This window comes from Molothrus aeneus, chromosome 18 (genome assembly GCF_037042795.1).
Source record: "Molothrus aeneus isolate 106 chromosome 18, BPBGC_Maene_1.0, whole genome shotgun sequence".
NCBI classification, from domain to species: domain Eukaryota; kingdom Metazoa; phylum Chordata; class Aves; order Passeriformes; family Icteridae; genus Molothrus; species Molothrus aeneus.
In genome coordinates, this window is record NC_089663.1 from 11,547,691 (window position 1) to 11,564,819 (window position 17,129).

The 17,129-nt window shown below is 45.6% G+C and overlaps 2 protein-coding genes across 2 annotated transcripts; both read right to left on the reverse strand.

Moving 5' to 3' along the window:
• Positions 1-3,481: 3,481 nt before the first annotated feature.
• On the reverse strand, positions 3,482-11,458 carry ANAPC7 (anaphase promoting complex subunit 7). The gene is made up of 11 exons (XM_066562066.1): positions 11,252-11,458; positions 9,954-10,140; positions 9,369-9,488; positions 8,176-8,287; positions 7,803-7,956; positions 7,554-7,696; positions 7,208-7,325; positions 6,624-6,820; positions 5,745-5,969; positions 5,183-5,333; positions 3,482-4,317 (listed from the first exon to the last, which is right to left on the reverse strand). The coding sequence occupies exons 1-11, from the start codon at positions 11,350-11,352 to the stop codon at positions 4,128-4,130; spliced, it is 1,698 nt and encodes a 565-aa protein (XP_066418163.1). The 5' UTR covers positions 11,353-11,458; the 3' UTR covers positions 3,482-4,127.
• A 597-nt stretch (positions 11,459-12,055) lies between these two features.
• Positions 12,056-16,562, reverse strand: ARPC3 (actin related protein 2/3 complex subunit 3). The gene is made up of 7 exons (XM_066562098.1): positions 16,455-16,562; positions 15,469-15,568; positions 14,447-14,523; positions 14,117-14,185; positions 13,702-13,828; positions 13,311-13,405; positions 12,056-12,566 (listed from the first exon to the last, which is right to left on the reverse strand). The coding sequence occupies exons 1-7, from the start codon at positions 16,458-16,460 to the stop codon at positions 12,504-12,506; spliced, it is 537 nt and encodes a 178-aa protein (XP_066418195.1). The 5' UTR covers positions 16,461-16,562; the 3' UTR covers positions 12,056-12,503.
• Between the last annotated feature and the right edge of the window lie 567 nt (positions 16,563-17,129).

Here is a 17,129-nt window from a genome sequence, read left to right on the forward strand (position 1 = left end):
AGTCATGAGGCATTATGGACATATTACATGAAACTCTAAATACAGAGGGCAGGCAATATCCCTATTTTTACCTCGAGGTGAATTTGAGTATGATTAGAGCCCACATCCACCCCCAGGAGAGTGGGTGAGAAATGAGAGAAGCTCTGAGCACCTGCTTTTCTAAAAGATTTCATCCCAACAGTTTACCCACATGGAGGTGCAGAGAAGACTTTGGTCATCAATTTATCAGGCCCCAAGATTTTACCTCACACCCCAAACCATTACTCCATTTGCCACACGGCTATTTTGATGGGATGATGGGTGAGGAAAAGGAATCTGATCTCCAAACTCACAGAGTCCTTGGCTCCTCTGGAAGCTCTTGGAAAGAGAGAGGCTTGTACAGAGTAAACATCCAGCAGGGACCCACTCCCACAGCCCAGACTTTGCAAAGCAGAGCCTGTGAGTGAAAACAGAGATGATTCCTTCTATTGTGTTGTTCCATCAAGTGATGGGGACTGGCCAAAGGGCTTTCCTTAACACATAAATTGTTACACTCAAGTTCCCCAGGTGAACATTTTATTTTTTCCCCCTTTGCACCAAAATAACTGTATTTTATTATCAATTTCCTCCCCAAACACCTAGTCTCATATACATCCTTGCCTCCTCTTGGCCAGCTTCCACAGGACATTTTAACCAACTAAGACTATTTCGTTTGAAATCATAGGTTTATACTGAGTTTAAGCCCTCCTAAGGTCACTAAATTTAAGACAGATCTGGGTTTTTTAAATACATTTGGTTGTGGTATGTTTGTGCAACTTGAAATAAGAATGGCAGAGCCAGCCTTTCAGATTTCCTTACCACTGAGATCTAAGTGAGGGAATAAGGTTTGCTGAATCAGAAATCCTGCCTGCTCCTGCCCTGCTGGATCAGTTTCCACATCACTGAGCTCCTGAAAAGCAAGAAGGGAAGAATCACACACAAAGAGGCTTAATGAGGAAGACAGTTACTGAAAGGGGGAAGTCCCAGTTAATCAAAAATCTCTCTGTAATCAGCAGCAGCAGCAGCAAAAGAAGCACCTCAGTTCAACAGAGAATACTGATACTGGCCAGCAGTCCTCAGTCCCTCCTTTATTTCTGCTTCACAATTCCTGAATTCCCAAGATCTAGAAATCTCCAGAACTAGAAACCCTGCCAGTATTGCAGGTGTTATCAGACATGACAGGAGTAAATGCATTATTTAGGCAATTTCTAAGCACACCATGAATGTGTGCTGCTTTCAGACTCTGGTCAATTCAGCCTTTTAGCCCTTAGCCAAGTCTAGGTACAGTTTGATGAAATTCTGTCCCTTTCCCATCACTTCTGTCAAAGTAGGAGAGTTAAAAGTTAGTAATGAAATATGTGGTTTAAATTCAAGGATTTCAGGCAAACAGGGGCACTCTGCCCTTACCCAGCACCTCAGACACTTCCAACCCTTCACAGTACACTTCCAAACTGTTCCACTTCCATCACTGATCTAACAGAGCCTGAACTTCAGTTCTTGCCTTTGTGATCTTTTCTTCTTGGGTGCAGAGCATGTGACTGAGGCAGGGAATGAGGTCAGCTGCTTATTAAGGACTAATTGTTGTATTCCCTGAACTAAATGCCTGTAACTGCATTGGAGAGTACCAGACTCTGCAGAACCAGAGATCACATTCTAAAATTAAAGCAGTAATGAAGGCTCATTAATAGGCAAGCAGAATCCCCCTAGAATTCTGAAGTGAGAGCCAAATACATCTTCCTTTATAATCTCACCATGTGTGGCACCTCAGAGCTCCACAGCCACAGTGCAGCTCTTAGCACAGATCACACTCAGCTACAAATCCCACCAGGTACTCACCAGGCTTCACCTGCAGACTCTCCCAAGCTCCCATTTCCAGGAAGGAACCCAGTTCTCAGAAAACCAAAGCTGTGAGGGTACAAATCACATTTGACAGCCATCTCTAGGTGTTCTGAGCTGTGCCTGGACCTGTTTGCTCAAGCTGCACCCAAGGACTCATCTTGAAGTCGTTTTAGTTTCCTGCCTGTTCTAAAAGCAGAGATTACCAGATTATCTACAAACACACTCCAGAATGGTTTCAATACAACTGTGGCTCTCCTGTTTGCTCTTCTACATAAATACTTCAGAGAAATGTGCAAAGCCACCTGAAATGAATGACCTATTCAAAGGAATCATTAGACTGAAATGGCTGAAAAATACAGCACATATCTCATATACTCCTCATCAATTACATGTATCCTGTCTTTAGTTTAGTAACACAAACAACTCCATTTTCATTCTCAGCAGAGGTCTGGAATACAACTAGAAAGCTAATGCAGCTACCCAGCTTTCAGCTGGTGAATGCTGAGTGTGAGGAGAAAGCAAAGGGTTTTTATATAAAAATAGATGCTTTGAGTATCTTGCACGTTTTTTCTGTTATGAGACATGTGATGAGCTGAAATCCATTCACTGCATCCCACAGCAAGGAGATGAACAGGACAAGGCCTCTCCTCTGCCAGGAAGTCATTAATGAAATGTTTGCTCTCCTGAGATGTTCCACACTTGGTGAATGTGCTCACTGAGGAGCAGGAGCAGCTCGTGCCAGCCCAAGGGCCAGGACAGCTTTGCCTTGCTGCTCTTCCCCCACCACCTTCAGGGAACCAGAACTCATTTGGGTATTTTGGAAACTCTCGAGCCCACAGAATTCCAGAGAGAACAGACAAGCAGCTGTTTTCTTTTCCTAAATGGATGAACTCTTGGACTCCTCCTCTGTAAGCCATGACACACCACAACATTTCCAAAACAGACAATAATCTGCCTCTTTTGTTGTGCATTTTTGATACAACATCACAGAGGGATCTTTTACCCTTATCTGCCTTTCAGGGAGAAGCTTCTTTTCCATGTCATGTGTTTGTAACAAAAAGCCATTTTTCCTCCAACTGATACTCAAAGCTATTTTTTTAGCTGTCTAAAAAGTCTGTGTGCTCCAGCATACCTGTGGTAACAAAATAAATACAAAAGGAATTAAACACTTGATATAAAGATTATAAAACCACATTTGGTAAAGACTAAGGAAATCAGAACTGTAAGAAAAATAAGTAATTCCTCTTCCCACACATCAAGCCCACAGAACTGAAACAGTTTCTAGATTACCCAAAGCAGTTCACCCTTGAAAAGCTGAGGTTGGAAATTTGTACATGAAGCAAATCTGTTTCAAAAGGTGAGGGGAAAAAGACATAAATTCAAAAATTACCTGACAAAACCAGGAAGTATATAAACATGGAAAAACCAGGACAATATGTGTATTTGCATAATTTAACGTTTCTCCAGCAGTGCAAGGGAAGAGGGATTAATTCTTTTTATAGCATTTCAAATGTCAGAGCTGTACACAGAATGTAAAGTGCTTTGAGTCACTGCTGCAAAACCTTCCAGGAACATACTGAAATAAAACTAAACTGCATTTTAAAATAAATGCTCATGCACAGACTTAAAGTGACTGCAGGGTTTAGTAAGGGTTGAGGAAATTACTTTAATTCACCACCACTGGCTCAATTCTGTACACAGAGAAATCAGCTATAAAAAGTGTCCATCAAGTCCAAGTTGCCTATTGTCCCAAATTCATCCTGGACAGCACAGGTAATGCCCTAGAAAAAGACAAATTAATTGAACAAACACAGCAAAAGGAAAGTGCTGCTTTCAGCCACACTCAAGTAGCTCCCCCAGACCCAAATGGCTGCACACAAATGAGCAAGGCCTTTCCCACAAAGGGGTACAAACCACTGGATTTACAACTTGCCCAAGCACTCAGCCCTGGACAGAACTCAGACATTGTTTTCAACACAAACAAAAGGCTCATTACACACCTCAGATTCTGAAGGTTTTAGTTTTAGCAGGAATTTTTCAAAATGGAAGTTGTAAATAACCTTGGATGCAGTTAGTCCCATACACTTAATAAATAAGAAGCATCAAGAATCTCCACAGTATTGAGATGCACAGAACTATTAATTGGTTTCAGAGTCTATTTAAACAAAACAAGTCTTTTGTTACTGAAAAAAAAAATCATAGTTTCTGTTCTTCTGAGCAGAGTGGCCCTGGTGGTGTGTTCAGGTGCCAAAACAAGGAGCAGGAGGCTTTTACTGCATCCCAAACCACTGTTCTTGATCTGCCCACTGAGCTGCTTCACTGTCACTGCCTTCCAAGTCCCCCTCCTCTCCACTGCCCTCCATGTCATCCACATCTTCTTCCTGGGTGGCATCTGTTGGACTTTCCTCTTTCTCCATTTTCTGCAACCCTTCCAGTGACTTCTGATCGTTTGGATCCAAACTGAAGAGAGGAACAAAAATAAAGCATTGTCTTGAAACTTTTTTCTCTTTGTGCCTCAGTGTAAAGAGTAACAATAAAATCTCATCCTGTTGTCTGCACTTCCTGTTTAACATCATCAGGAAGCTTATTTTAGATGATGATGCAACTTCCCCTTGAGCTGCTGTAACACTGAGTCTTAAATCTCTTTATAAAACAGTTCTGATCCCCAAGAATGCATTTATCTAAACATCCCACTCTTCCAGAAAACTTAGTCACCTCTCCCAGCAATACTAATTATAAAGTAACATGAAAGCAGTAAAAATTTAAATGACTCTGACTAAATATAATCTAAGCAGGCAAAAACCAGCTGACCCATTTAGGCTATGCAAGTTTGCAGGGGACATAAAGTGCTGGGTTTAAGGCAAATTGAAGATGTTGCAATCAAAATATGGGAATATTTTAAAAAGTAACACCCTAAAATAGCCTTTAGATTATGTTAAGTTGAATCATACTATTAAAATTTATAGAACAGCTCATTTTTATATGCACCTTCTAATGTAAAGGAATGGATCTTAAAGTCTGACTATAAAATAATTAATAATTATAAATAATTCCATGCCTTAATCCTTTTGTTAGTCAAGGAATCACAAGCCTGGTGACATATTTAGCATTAATACAGTCCCTGCATTTTGCACTTCTCAGTTTGAAATCTTAAGACCAACCACTTCACGAACTGGGTGTCACTTGTGTGGTTTTGTTACTTTAATGGAGAATGATACAAAGCCACCTCTGATTCTCCTCCTAATCAATCAGCAGCTCATCTTTGTACTCAGTGAAGCTGATGAGTGGCTGTTACAAGCCCCCGCAGTGGCAGGGTGTGCTTTACCTCAGGGCTATGCTGTACTGGTCCATGGCCTCCTGGTACTCGTTGACAGCCACCAGGAAGTCGCCCAGGATGCGGTGCAGGACACAGTCACTCTGGTTGGCCAGGGCGTTCCTCAGCAAGGCAATCCCATCTTCATACTTCTGCTCTCTGCCTGTCCACAGGCAAAAATACTGCTTTGATCAACAGCTGAGACAAATCTATAAAAAGTCATAGTGTTCACAGTCTTGCCAACACAAGGCTGTTTGTCCCTCTAGAGCTGTCAGCAGAGCAGGCCTCTACTTCTTGCAAGATTAACTCTAAACAATGGCCTTTTGTTGCAATAGCTGTTACATTCACAATTACAACTACTCTGAAGTCAAAACATTTTGTTTGCAATTGCTTTAAGTGTAATATCAGCTGCTGGATGCAATGAATTCCTGTGATTTTTCCTTCAGGACAGAACTGATAAACCCCTGGGCTGTGCCATCACTGTCACATCCTCCACATGGATGTGGCTCCAGAACACCTTTCCATGTACAAAGGTATCTTTAAACAAACCAACACAGGGGGAAAAGGAACTTACTGAGAAGTTCTGCTTTCTTTACCACAGCTTTAATGTAGTCAGGTCTTTGTGTGAGAGCTTTGTCCAGCAATGTTTTTGCCTTTTCCTGCGTGACTGGGTCCTCCAGGCAGACTGTGGCCAGCAGGGTGAGGGTCTGTGCGTTTGCCCCCAGGGTTTTGTACACGTTGTTTGCCATCACCATGGCTTCACGGATGCTGTTGGATGCCAGGTAACACTCGATGAGACCTGGTGGGGTCACATGGAAACACTTCAGGGTCTGACTCAGCACCACAGGCACTCAGCCCTCCACTATTGTTTGCACTTAGTAGCACTCGGGTGCTGAACAGCTGACACTCCAATAAGCAAATATAAATTACAATTGAGAAAGTGAATCTGTGCTTGTCAACATACTCATTCTACAGATAATTGACTTGATGTTTATTAATGGTCAGGCACTGAAAAAAACCTCAAACCCTAAGTACACCTCATCTAATGTTTCTGTCCAATTCCAATACTGAGAGAATTAACACTTCACCTGGATTCTTCACTACTTGAAGCTGCTGTTGAGATCAGCCAGATTTAAATATTTAAACAAATACAACAAAACAAAGCTCCCAGCAGAACTAACCATCAGTTAACCTCACCATCCAAAAATGAGCTGCTAAAACCACCCAAGTTTGTTTACCTCCAGATTAAACAACACAAAACCCAAGAAAAGCCCTTTCTGAACATCATTCTTACAAACCCACACATTCTCCCACATCCCTCCCTGATCACACCACAGCTTTTGGGGTAACAATCATTTACAGGGGGCAAGAGCTGCTGTGCACTCCCTTGCCTCACCCTCAGCACGGCCCCAGCCCTCCCAGAGAGCAGCTGGAGCAGCTGCCCAGGGCTCACCCTCGTAGCAGTCCAGGCGGCAGGGGGCCAGCCTGATGGCCTCCCTGAAGTGGATGATGGCCTCCTGCACCCGGCCCATGTTTCTCAGGGCAGCTCCCTTCAGCAGCAGAGCCTGCACGCTGTTGCTGTTCAGCTGGATTGCTTTGGCTCCCAGGTACAAGGCACGGGAGTAGCGTTTGCTGTAGAAACTGTGACACCTACAGAACAAGGAGAGGGATTGGAAACATCACTGCCTGCAGGGCCTGTGTGCAGCCACGGGGGTTTTCAACTTCTCGTGTTTCAACTTCTTGTATTTGAAGTTAAGAAAAAAGCTTCTTCAGAAATTTAAAACACCCTAATATAGATGTTAAAACTGTTACTATTTAATATATTGTTGGTATTGCACGGGTGTGTAACTCTAAATTTAACAGACAGAAAAAAACCACAATAGATATTTACAGAGAGCTAATGTAAGTTACCCAGGAACAGAACAGACAGGAAAGCAAAGCACCTTCTGAACAAAACAAGCTGAACCCACTGTGCCAGCTGAAACCCGCCACATTCAGCAAATTCAGAGCTGAGGTGAGAAAGGAAAGAAAACTCACCCAGACACCACCCAGGGCTCTGCATGTTGGTCAGAAATGTTGAAGAGCCGGCAGCCCAAGTTCTCCACATCCTCCAGCCGACCCTCACGTGCCAATAAATAACCATAAACATCCATTCCTAAAGAGACACGTTGGAGGATCAATCCTCAAGGAATAGAAAGTTCATTCACAAGAAAAAAAAAGCCACAAAACCCACAAACACCTACTCTAAAGTGTGCAACTACCTAGAAGGGTTCAAGACATGCAGCTTCTGAATGTCAATTCTGAACTGAAAGCTGGGTAAACAATACACAATATTCCACTGCATGTTACTCCTCAGGTCAACCTTCTCTGAGGATTTACTCACCTTTTATTAGGTAAGGATCCAGCATTTGTGCTTGTTCAAATTTTAGGATAGAGTTTTTATTATCTCCAGCTCTGAAGTACAGGTCTGCTAAGCTCCCCAGCAAGTCCACATTATCCCTGAGCAATGACTTCTTCTCTAAAGAGCTTCAAGGGAAAATAAGTGCCTGTTATTTATAAATGACACTTGGAATATCATTCTAGACAAGAATTTATGTTTGATTCGATTGCACCAAGCTCTTCCAACTCTTACCAAATGGTGTTTATTGCTCTGGTGTTGTCTCCAGTATGCACAAAGGCGTATGCCTTGATCCACACCGAGAGCCAATCCAGGTTGGGAATGCTCTGGATGATGTTGATGGTCATGGAGGCCACTTCTGCTCCCTTCACTGACAGTGAGAGCAAACCTGTTTAGAGGGGTTCACACATCAGTCTCAGCCACCCAAAACTGCTTTTGATACAAAATGTCTGAGGGGCAGAAACTCCATCCCCTGACAAGCACAAGCAGCTGATGACAGGGCCTGCTACAGTTTCTATAATGTGGGTACGACATGCAAATACAAGACAGCTACAGAAGTGTAATTCAAATTTTACCAGGGCTGAGTAGTGAGAGTGCAGACACCCACCCAGGATGGCATCCAGGGCCAAGGGACACTGCCTCAGCACCTCTTTGTAGCTCGTCACCGAGGAGCGCTCCTGCCCCGCCTTCTTGTAGAGGTTTGCCAGCATCATATTGATCTGCAGACAACAGCAAAGTGGGACAGCCGAGGGTCAGGAGGACAAAGAACCACTCAGAAAGGTCACAACTCTGCCTTCAGGCCTGCCTGCCTCTGCTCTGGGCAGAGGACAACATAACCTGCATTTCTGAGAACACTCCAAGGTACCATATAGGACAAAAGGAAAACTGTGGCTTCCCTCTGAGCACAGAAATGAAATCTCCAATCTTTTGTATGTGCACAGTGCACCTTGAAATCTGTGCTCTGCAGCAAAGAAGTCAAAAGATGGGCAAGTACACAATGCCAAGAAGGATCTGTACATCCCTTAATCAGTCCCCTCCAGGAATCTCTCTGTCCATGCAAGTGTTTGAATTAACTTAGCAAAGTCAGAGAGAGTTTCCATCCAGCTTCTGAATGGAGACATGATTGACCAAAGAACAGAAATTATCTGAGCTCCTCACAACACAAGGAGCTGCTTTCTGCTGCAGCACTTCCATTTACTGGCCTATATAGGCAAAAAGTTTGCTTTTCTCAAACTTTTCTGTTTGCAAGTTGGTCAGAACACTCTGACATTAACTGGAGTTTAAGCCTGTACACTTTTAGGACAATTTAACATGAAACACAGCTGACTGATCTGATGTGTTAATCTTTTAAGCCCTTCTGAGTAACAGAGCCAACGAGCAAAGACTCCACGGATTTGGCACTGCAGACCACAAAGGGATCTAAATATTTAACATTATCTAAAGTGTTGTTGAAAAGGATTAAAAGATTTTAAAAGATGGAGCACTAGCAAACTTTCTACTTGCCAAAGTCTCCAGCCTCTCAAGGATTTGCCACTGCTCCAACTATACAAGAAGTTAATAAAGATGCACAAAACATTTAACTCCCTTCATTTTTTTCTTTAAATTCTTTCTAACAGAGGAAATACAAAATTGGTATGATTTGAAAGAAAAGGGTCCAAATCAGCTAATTTAAAATTAGGGGATGCTACCAAACAATATTTAACTAATGAAAAAGACAAAATGCCATTAAACCTACATAGTATGTGCTGCCCTAGAGATACACTGACCACGAGGCTGTGACAAAAACCTGCCAGAATTCACCTTTGGAGTTCTCTGCCTGGAAGGAATCCCATCAAGAATAGCAATGGCATCTTTATCTTGCTTCAGCATTGTGTAGCATTCAGCCATTTTGTATTTCACTTCAATTTCTGATGGTAAACACTGAAACAAAAAAGAAAGATTTTAATATGATGTTGGTTTAATCAGGTATGAAAATTTTAATAAGGTTTCTTCATAAATATTTATACTGTGTTGAAAAATATTTGGTGCATGTAAGTTAACAATGCAGCTCACTGCTAGTCTTCAAATTAAAAGTATGAAGTACACATACAGAAAAATTTCATGCTGCAGACCATTTAAAGTTTTGCATTAGAAAACACCACAGATATTATCAAACTAATTAGCCTTAAATGTCAGGTTTATTTGACATGATAAATGCACAATCTGAGGTGGTTAAGAGACACGTAAAGGTGATGCTCAGGGATGTGGTCAGTGATGCACTTGGCAGGGATTCACCCTCAAGGATCTTTTCCAGCCTCAGTGACTCAGTGAATATCGAGTCAGCAAACATTAACTGGAAGGGGGAATGTGATCACTTGGTGCAGCACATCATCAGTTCCTAATTACCTGGCTTTGGGGTGTTGATGCAGCATTCCCAGTAGAAGGCCTGACTTTGGAGGTTTTACTTAAGGCTTTTTTCTGCTGTAAGGCCATGGTGTACTTGCTGACAGCATTCCTGTACTCCTTGTCGTGGAACAGGGAGTCTGCATGGTAGACAAGGAGCTGGTACTTCTGAGAGGGAGAGAACAGCTCCCTGGAAGAAATGCAGACAGAAAGGCTGAGAAGAGATGGCTGCAAAATAATCAAAACCTAACAGAAACAAAGTATTTGTAGCTTTGGTTTGTCTGGCCTCAACTTGCAACTGCTGCAGCCCCTTCACTGCACTGGAACGACCATTGGGTAACAGCACTGACTCCTCACACAGGGCTTATCTCACCAAATTCTGTTATCTGTAAACAAACAAATGCAGCAGCCACTCCTGACACCTCAGCAGCAGCAGCAGCTCAATGTTTGGCTGCTTGGCCACTGCCCCCACCCTTTCTGTAACAAGCCACGGGCTGTAAACATCCATTACACTGCATCAACTTTCTCCTAGGATTCATTCACCTTTTATTAGCTAAGGATCCAGCATTTCACCTGTTCAGATTTCAGAACAGTTTTGTTTGGACTCAAGTTTAAAAGGCAACTCAGCTCCTTGTACAGCCTTTCCTACATTTTATTCCTGTTCCCACATTATAAAAACCCCTTCTATAAAACTCCTAACATGCGTGCAGACCAAATGACCCAACTGTGGCCTTCCAGGACCTGAAGGGAGCCAACAAAAAGCATGGAGAGAGACAATTTACAAGGGCCGGGAGTGCCAGGACAAGGGGGAATGGTTTCACACTTGACAGAGGGTAGCTTTAGATTGGATATAAGGAAAAATTCTTCCTTGTGAGGGTGGTGAGACCCTGGCACAGATTGCCCAGAGCAGCTGTGGCTGCCCCATCCCTGGAAGTGTCCAAGGCCAGGCTGGACAGGGCTTGGAGCACCCTGGGATAGTGGAAAGTGCCCCTGCCCAAGTCAGGAGGGGTGAAACACAACAGTCTTCAAGGTCCCTTCGGTGATTCTATGATTCTCTGCCAGAACACCCATGTTGTAGGGGGCACCCCAAAGGGACGCTGATGCTGATACCCGAAGAGAGGTGGGCTCCATCCCCGGCAGGAGCAGAGCAGAGGACAGGACAGGGACAGAGAATAGGACAGGGGCAGCCTAGGGGCGGAGAACAGGACAGGGACAGGGGCAGGGACAGGGACAGCCCAGGAGCGGCCCCGCTCCCTCACGTCCCTCACGGCCCGCGCGCCCCCTGCCGGCAGGGCACTCACGGGTTGTTGCCGCTCATGGTGAGGAGCAGCCCGCTGATCAGCCGCACGTTCGAGTGCAGCCCGGCGGCCGCCATCTCGCGCACGTGCTCCACCACACTCATGCTGCGGCCGGCGGGGCGGAAGGGACGGGACGGGGCCGGGGAAGAACCGGGAGAGACCCCGAGCGAGGCACCGGGCACGGAGCTGCCGCCGCCGCCGCCACTCCAAAATGGCGCCACCCAGGGGTCCTCGCGCGCCACCGCCTATAGGCGGCCAAGGCGCTGCCCGCGCGGCCCGACAGGCGCGCGGAGGGCAACCCGAGCCGAGGACCCCTCGCGGAGGCGGGAACGGCGTGAGGGGAGAGCGGGGTCCGGGCGGGGCTGTGAGGGGAGAGCGGGGTCCGAGCTCGGCTGTGAGGGGATTCGTTCCTCTGTGGGTGTTCTGGTGCGAGACACACCCTCCCTGTGCCTCCACAGCTCCCGAGTCCGCCCCTTGTCCTTCTGCAAATACGCTGATGGTTGCTGCAGCTAAATGTGACTGACGTCTCCGAGATAAGGATGCTCCTGCCTATAAAAATTGTTAATGGAGAAGAAAAACCGTTCAAAACCTACATTTCTTCTGGGAAATGCCTCACGTTTTTTCCCATAATCCAATCTAAAGCTGCCTTCTGTCAGCGTGAAGCCGTTCCCTCTTGTCCTGGCACTCCAGGCTCTTCGTGGCTCCCCTCAAGTCCTGGACGGCCACAATCGGGTCACCCCAAAGCCTTTCACCAAAAAGCAAAAACCTCTTTGAAGGCTGTCCATAAGACACACAGTAGTTACCACGTTAATTACAAGCAAATTTTATTGAAAACAAGGTAAAAATCACTGCACTGGACAACACAGCGTGAGAGGTCTGTTTTCCCTGGACACACGACACCGACTCCAGCCAGCAGAGCAATGACACAGCTCCCCTGCCCCACAGCCAAGCCCACTTCTTCTCTTAAATACAAGCCCTGTTTGAAATGCTGTAGCCACGATTACAAAGCAGCTTGCATCTGAAACAGCACGTTAGAAATCACTTATTAAGCACCAGCTTAATAATATTTGCTTCCACAACTTATCTTTTTGCTCTCCCTCTATCACTCATTGACAGGTTTGGTTTTTTCTTTTTTTTTTTTTTTTTTTTACTTCATAAGCACTTAATTCTTTCTTGGTACAAAATGTATCCAAAGCAAAGGCAAAAGACTCAAACATCTTGCTGTGGAAATGCTTAAAGTTGTTGCCACTTTGCTTCACTGCCCAGGGCCTGAGAGACTCTTGTTCATGAACTGCCTCTTCACAAAGCAGATCCACCACTGCAGAAGGAAGTACAGAGTCAGAAAATCAGAAGTGGTTTCCATTGACTTTAAAGTATTCAATCTCTGACACACAACAAATATTAAGGATCCAGTTTTACACATAGTTTTCCACACTTGAATTGAGGTGAACAAGACAACAGGAATGGACACAATGAGTTCATATTACAGGACTTTGAATTAAAACAGGAAATTCTACTTTCTCTTATTTTACTTTTGTTATATTTTATCCCAATACAATCATAAATGAGGGATGCATCAGGAAGCTATGCCTTTGAAAGTAAATTAGCCTAAGTGATTTCAACATTAAATGCAGTCACATTTGCACATGAAACATGTGAACACTCAGGAGGTGACTCATTCATTGATTAGCGATTTTTTCAATCTCGACGTGAGGCAAAACAATCGACTTCAAAGCAGCTCTCAAAGCAGAGCTGCCTGGGAAGAGAAACAGCACCTCTCGTGCTTGTGAACTCCTTTTGCAAGCCCAGCCACGAGCAGATGTGCAGTGCTTTGAAGAGCTGAGCCAGACCCCTCTCATTACTGCCCTGCTTTTGAAAGCAACCCAAACTGGCACTCACTGTCACATCACATCAGATTAAATTTACTGATAACTTGCAGCTGTAAATTCAGCCAGGCTTGGCTGAAGTTACCCTCACCCATCATCTCTCTTCTCTCCACACGAGGCTGAACAAGCACCCCCAGCCTCTCACTGACTCTGTGCTGATGCCTCTGAACTCTCACCTTGCTTGGCTTGTCGCTCTGAGGATCAAACACTTTGTCACACAGGCGAAGGCCGGTTTCTTGCCTCAGCTGCTGCAGGTAGGCCCTCATCACCTCTGAAAGCAGCACAGCAAAACCAGGGTGAACTGGGCAGCACCAACCCAAACTGGGTTTAACAGGGACAAGTCAGACTGCTTTAAAGCAGAGAGGGAGTTTCATATCTGCAGGCTGCAGCTGGCTGAGTTGATTAGCTCACTTTATCTATGGAACCAGGGGAATCCTCAAGGTCAGAAAATCCAGCTTGTGCAGCCTTCAGAAGACAGACTGCAGATTTAGAAGATTTAGGTTTAAAGTAATTTTTCTAAGTGCAGTTAATGAAGTGTGACCCTCAGAGGGCCTGGGTCAGCCTTACCTTCCTCCTGCTTGTTGGCAGGTTTGGCGTAAATGGCGTTGAGTGGAAAGCCAGGCTCCCCTGGGATCGGGAAGTTAGTGATTCCCAGCGTGTACATCTCCTTCTCTCCCTGGCCTTTGGAGTTACACTGGAAGAACCAGGCCAACAATGGGTTAGCAGTTATGAACAAGAACTGACACAGCATTAGACCCAAACATTTCACAAATCTGGAACAGGAAAATTTATCAAGAAGAGCAACACAGCACATCCACAGCCTTGGAGTATTTGAGGCTCTGACAACTGGGACTGGGGTCCATGACAAATCTCCTTCCAGGATTATTTGTTCCCCTGGAAGGAGAATATCATTAAATCCTTTCCTTAGAGCAATCCTCAGAACAGACTGTTTCCCACCTGCACAGGAATTCAGTTTTCTTACCTTTTGCAGCTTTTTCAGGCATTCAGAAATGTAGAGGGTGACATAGATCAGTGTTCTGTCAGCCTCATTCTGCAAAACAAGAGCAGGAACTCTTAGATTACAGGACTTTGTGGAACTGATAAAGTCTGAAACAGGAATGAATTCAAGCCATTTGAGGCTACAGTTTCCCCATGAGAGAGAGATTTGCAATTCATGACATTTACCCAACTTTAAAGATCAAGTGGAAGGGGAGTTTGTGATCTTCCAGAATTACTTCCTTGAAAATGAATCTATATCCACAGCACCAACCCTCCAAAGAACTAGAATATCCTCAGTATCTCGAAAAATTACCTTAATTTCATAATTTTTGAAGAAAACATTAGCTTTGAAGTAGTAGATGGCTTCATCTATAATATCTGTGTCCTTAGCTATAAAAAGAAATACAGAGTTAAGCAGTGCATTGTTACACTACATTTGTCATAACTTTTACTCACTGAAGTACATAAATAAGGATTACTGCAAAAGCAAAACCATGGTATTTACAAAAAGCAGAAGTCAGCACCACGTAACAGAAAACTTCTGAAACACCCTGAGTTCAGACTGTAATATTTAAGCTTCCTACTCCCTTCTCCTTCCCCTCTGATATGTCACTTCACAAACAGCAGCAATTCAGCAGTTCCCCACTTTTCTACCACTTTTGAGTAACTCATCAGAGTTTTAACATCATAAAAGGATAGAAAAAAAAGTGGAGAAAGCACAATCGCTCATATTCCATTATCCTCTTCAAATAAAGGAAGGGAGCAGAACACAGTGACAATCTGACTTTTGCTACCATCCAAGACTGCTTAAATCCAGAAACACTTCCTTTCCATTTCCCTGTTCAAACTGAACCCCACATTTCTGGGGAACAGCTTGCCTGGGAAGTTCAGGTGTTGAAGGGGAATCTGCCCTGGCTGCCTGTGGGCCCTGTTGGGGTGCTTGGAATTTAATTTCAGTTTTTGAAGCCCCACACCCTCAGTGCTGCTGTCCCTCAGAGCAGCCCAGAGCGTAAGCTTTCCGTAGCTAAACCTCCACTTCCTCTGCCACAGAGGCTTCACACCAGCACAGCCTCCTCAAAACCCTGCTCAGAGCACAGGGGGAAGCACCAGAACAGCAACCAGAGGCTTGGGTTACTGAAACCACGGGCTCAACATGGGGCATGATTATCTCTGCATAATTATTCTCTACGATTTGCACAGCTGAAATAGTTGAAAACCTTCCTCCTCTCTGCAAAGCTTTCCATTTCCCACTGGTGACTCTTGCTGGGGCTGGCTTAGAGCAGCCCCTGAGATGATGAGCTACATCCAGTAATTCAGAGATTATAATAAACTTACTTTCTCGAGGCGCTGGGCCCTTGAACTGGCTTCTGATGGGTAACAGTGCCATGTTCCCAATTAGCTTGGTGTCTGAGTCCATTAAAGTGGAGTGGTAGGCCTAGAGACAGGGAGAGCTGGTTATTGATCCTACTGAAAATAGACATTTCCATATCCAATCATGCGTCTTCATCAAGCAGGAGTCACAGCCTAGTTCATTATGATGCTTCCAGCATTTTTTCCTTGCAGAAACAATTGCTACTTTCTATTTAAGTCCAGATCTTGGTGCCATTCTGGTGAAGACCAGGAAAGCACCAGGAGATTGGATAAAATCTGTATTGTGGGTCTGCAAGCACAGTTCATGCTCAGTCTGCCTGACCCCATCCTGGCAGCTCCAAGGGGTAAAAGCCCTGTTCACCTGCCTGAATTTTGGGGCATTGCACTGAAAGTCATTAAAAAATATGTAATTTATTTCCATGTCTGGCTATTAGTAGTAGATAATTATTAAAATAGCCAGACTTAGTGCAGTAAAAACAAACCAACAAAACTGATTTAAGTGAAAAACAAACCAGCTTTCTGCATACAACAAATTCTTCCTGGAAAAACGAATGAGTTCAGTTTTAGGCACTTTCCAAGGCGCTGTGCCAGGCCACTGGGAATCCCTCATCTCACAACCCACCTTTTGTGGGGGGGCAGAGGAGGATGCGACTGGGAGGGGCTGGGTGTGAGAATCAGTTTATTCCACTGAGGGGAAGGTGGTGCCAACAAAGCCAGAGCAAAGCCCTGCTGTGGCCGCCCTCTCCCCCGCTGCTGCCGGGGTTCGCACCCTCTGGGGTGAGGAGGAGGAGGAAGAGGAGGAAGAGGAAGAAGAGGAAGAGGAAGGCGCTGGCCCCGCAGCAGCCTCCCTTGAAGAGCCATTCCCCGCTCCCCGCAGTGCCCGCGGCCAGACCCCGCAGCGAGCAGAGCCCCTTCCCCGGGCCGGGATCGCCCCCGCCGCCCCGGCTCACCGGCATCTCGAAGGGCAGGAGGCGGCTCGGCGGGGCCGGGCCGGAGGGGAGCGGGGCGAACCGGCCAGGAAAGCGGGCACAGAGCTTCCTCCTCCGCCTACGCTGCAGGAAATGAGGCAGCGGCAGAGGCGGTGCGAGGAGGGGAAGCGGGAGCCGCGCACCGCCCCGGAGGCAGCGCTGTGCCCGGGCACTGCCCGTACGGGGAGCGGCCACGCAGAGGCACTGTTCCACCAGAGGCACTGCTCCACCAGGGCACTGCCGGCACCGGGAGGGGCCCGGCAGGCAGCGCTCCTGTCGGGGAAGGGGTGCCGGGATGCTTCGCTCCCAGCTGGTTTCTCTCCCGTGCGTTTCCAGCACAGCCCAGCCGGCGGCACGGGGCACTTCGTGTAAGGAACGCAAGAGGGCTCCAAACGCGCTGTGTTCAGAGGGATACAATACTTTAGGTGCACATTCCAATGGCCGTCAAACCATTACCTTCCCTGAGAGCCAGGGTTGCTGAAATTGTCCTCTGGTATCTGACTCCCGGCATGAGTCAGGGAGACAAAATGGGGAGGTTTGGAAGGTGTCACAGTAATTCAGCTGCCGGGCTGGGGTTTGTCCTTTCAACACGCCCCAAGCATGGCTCATCCCAAGGCAGTCTGGAGGTCAATTAAACCACGGTAGTTTCCCCAGCTT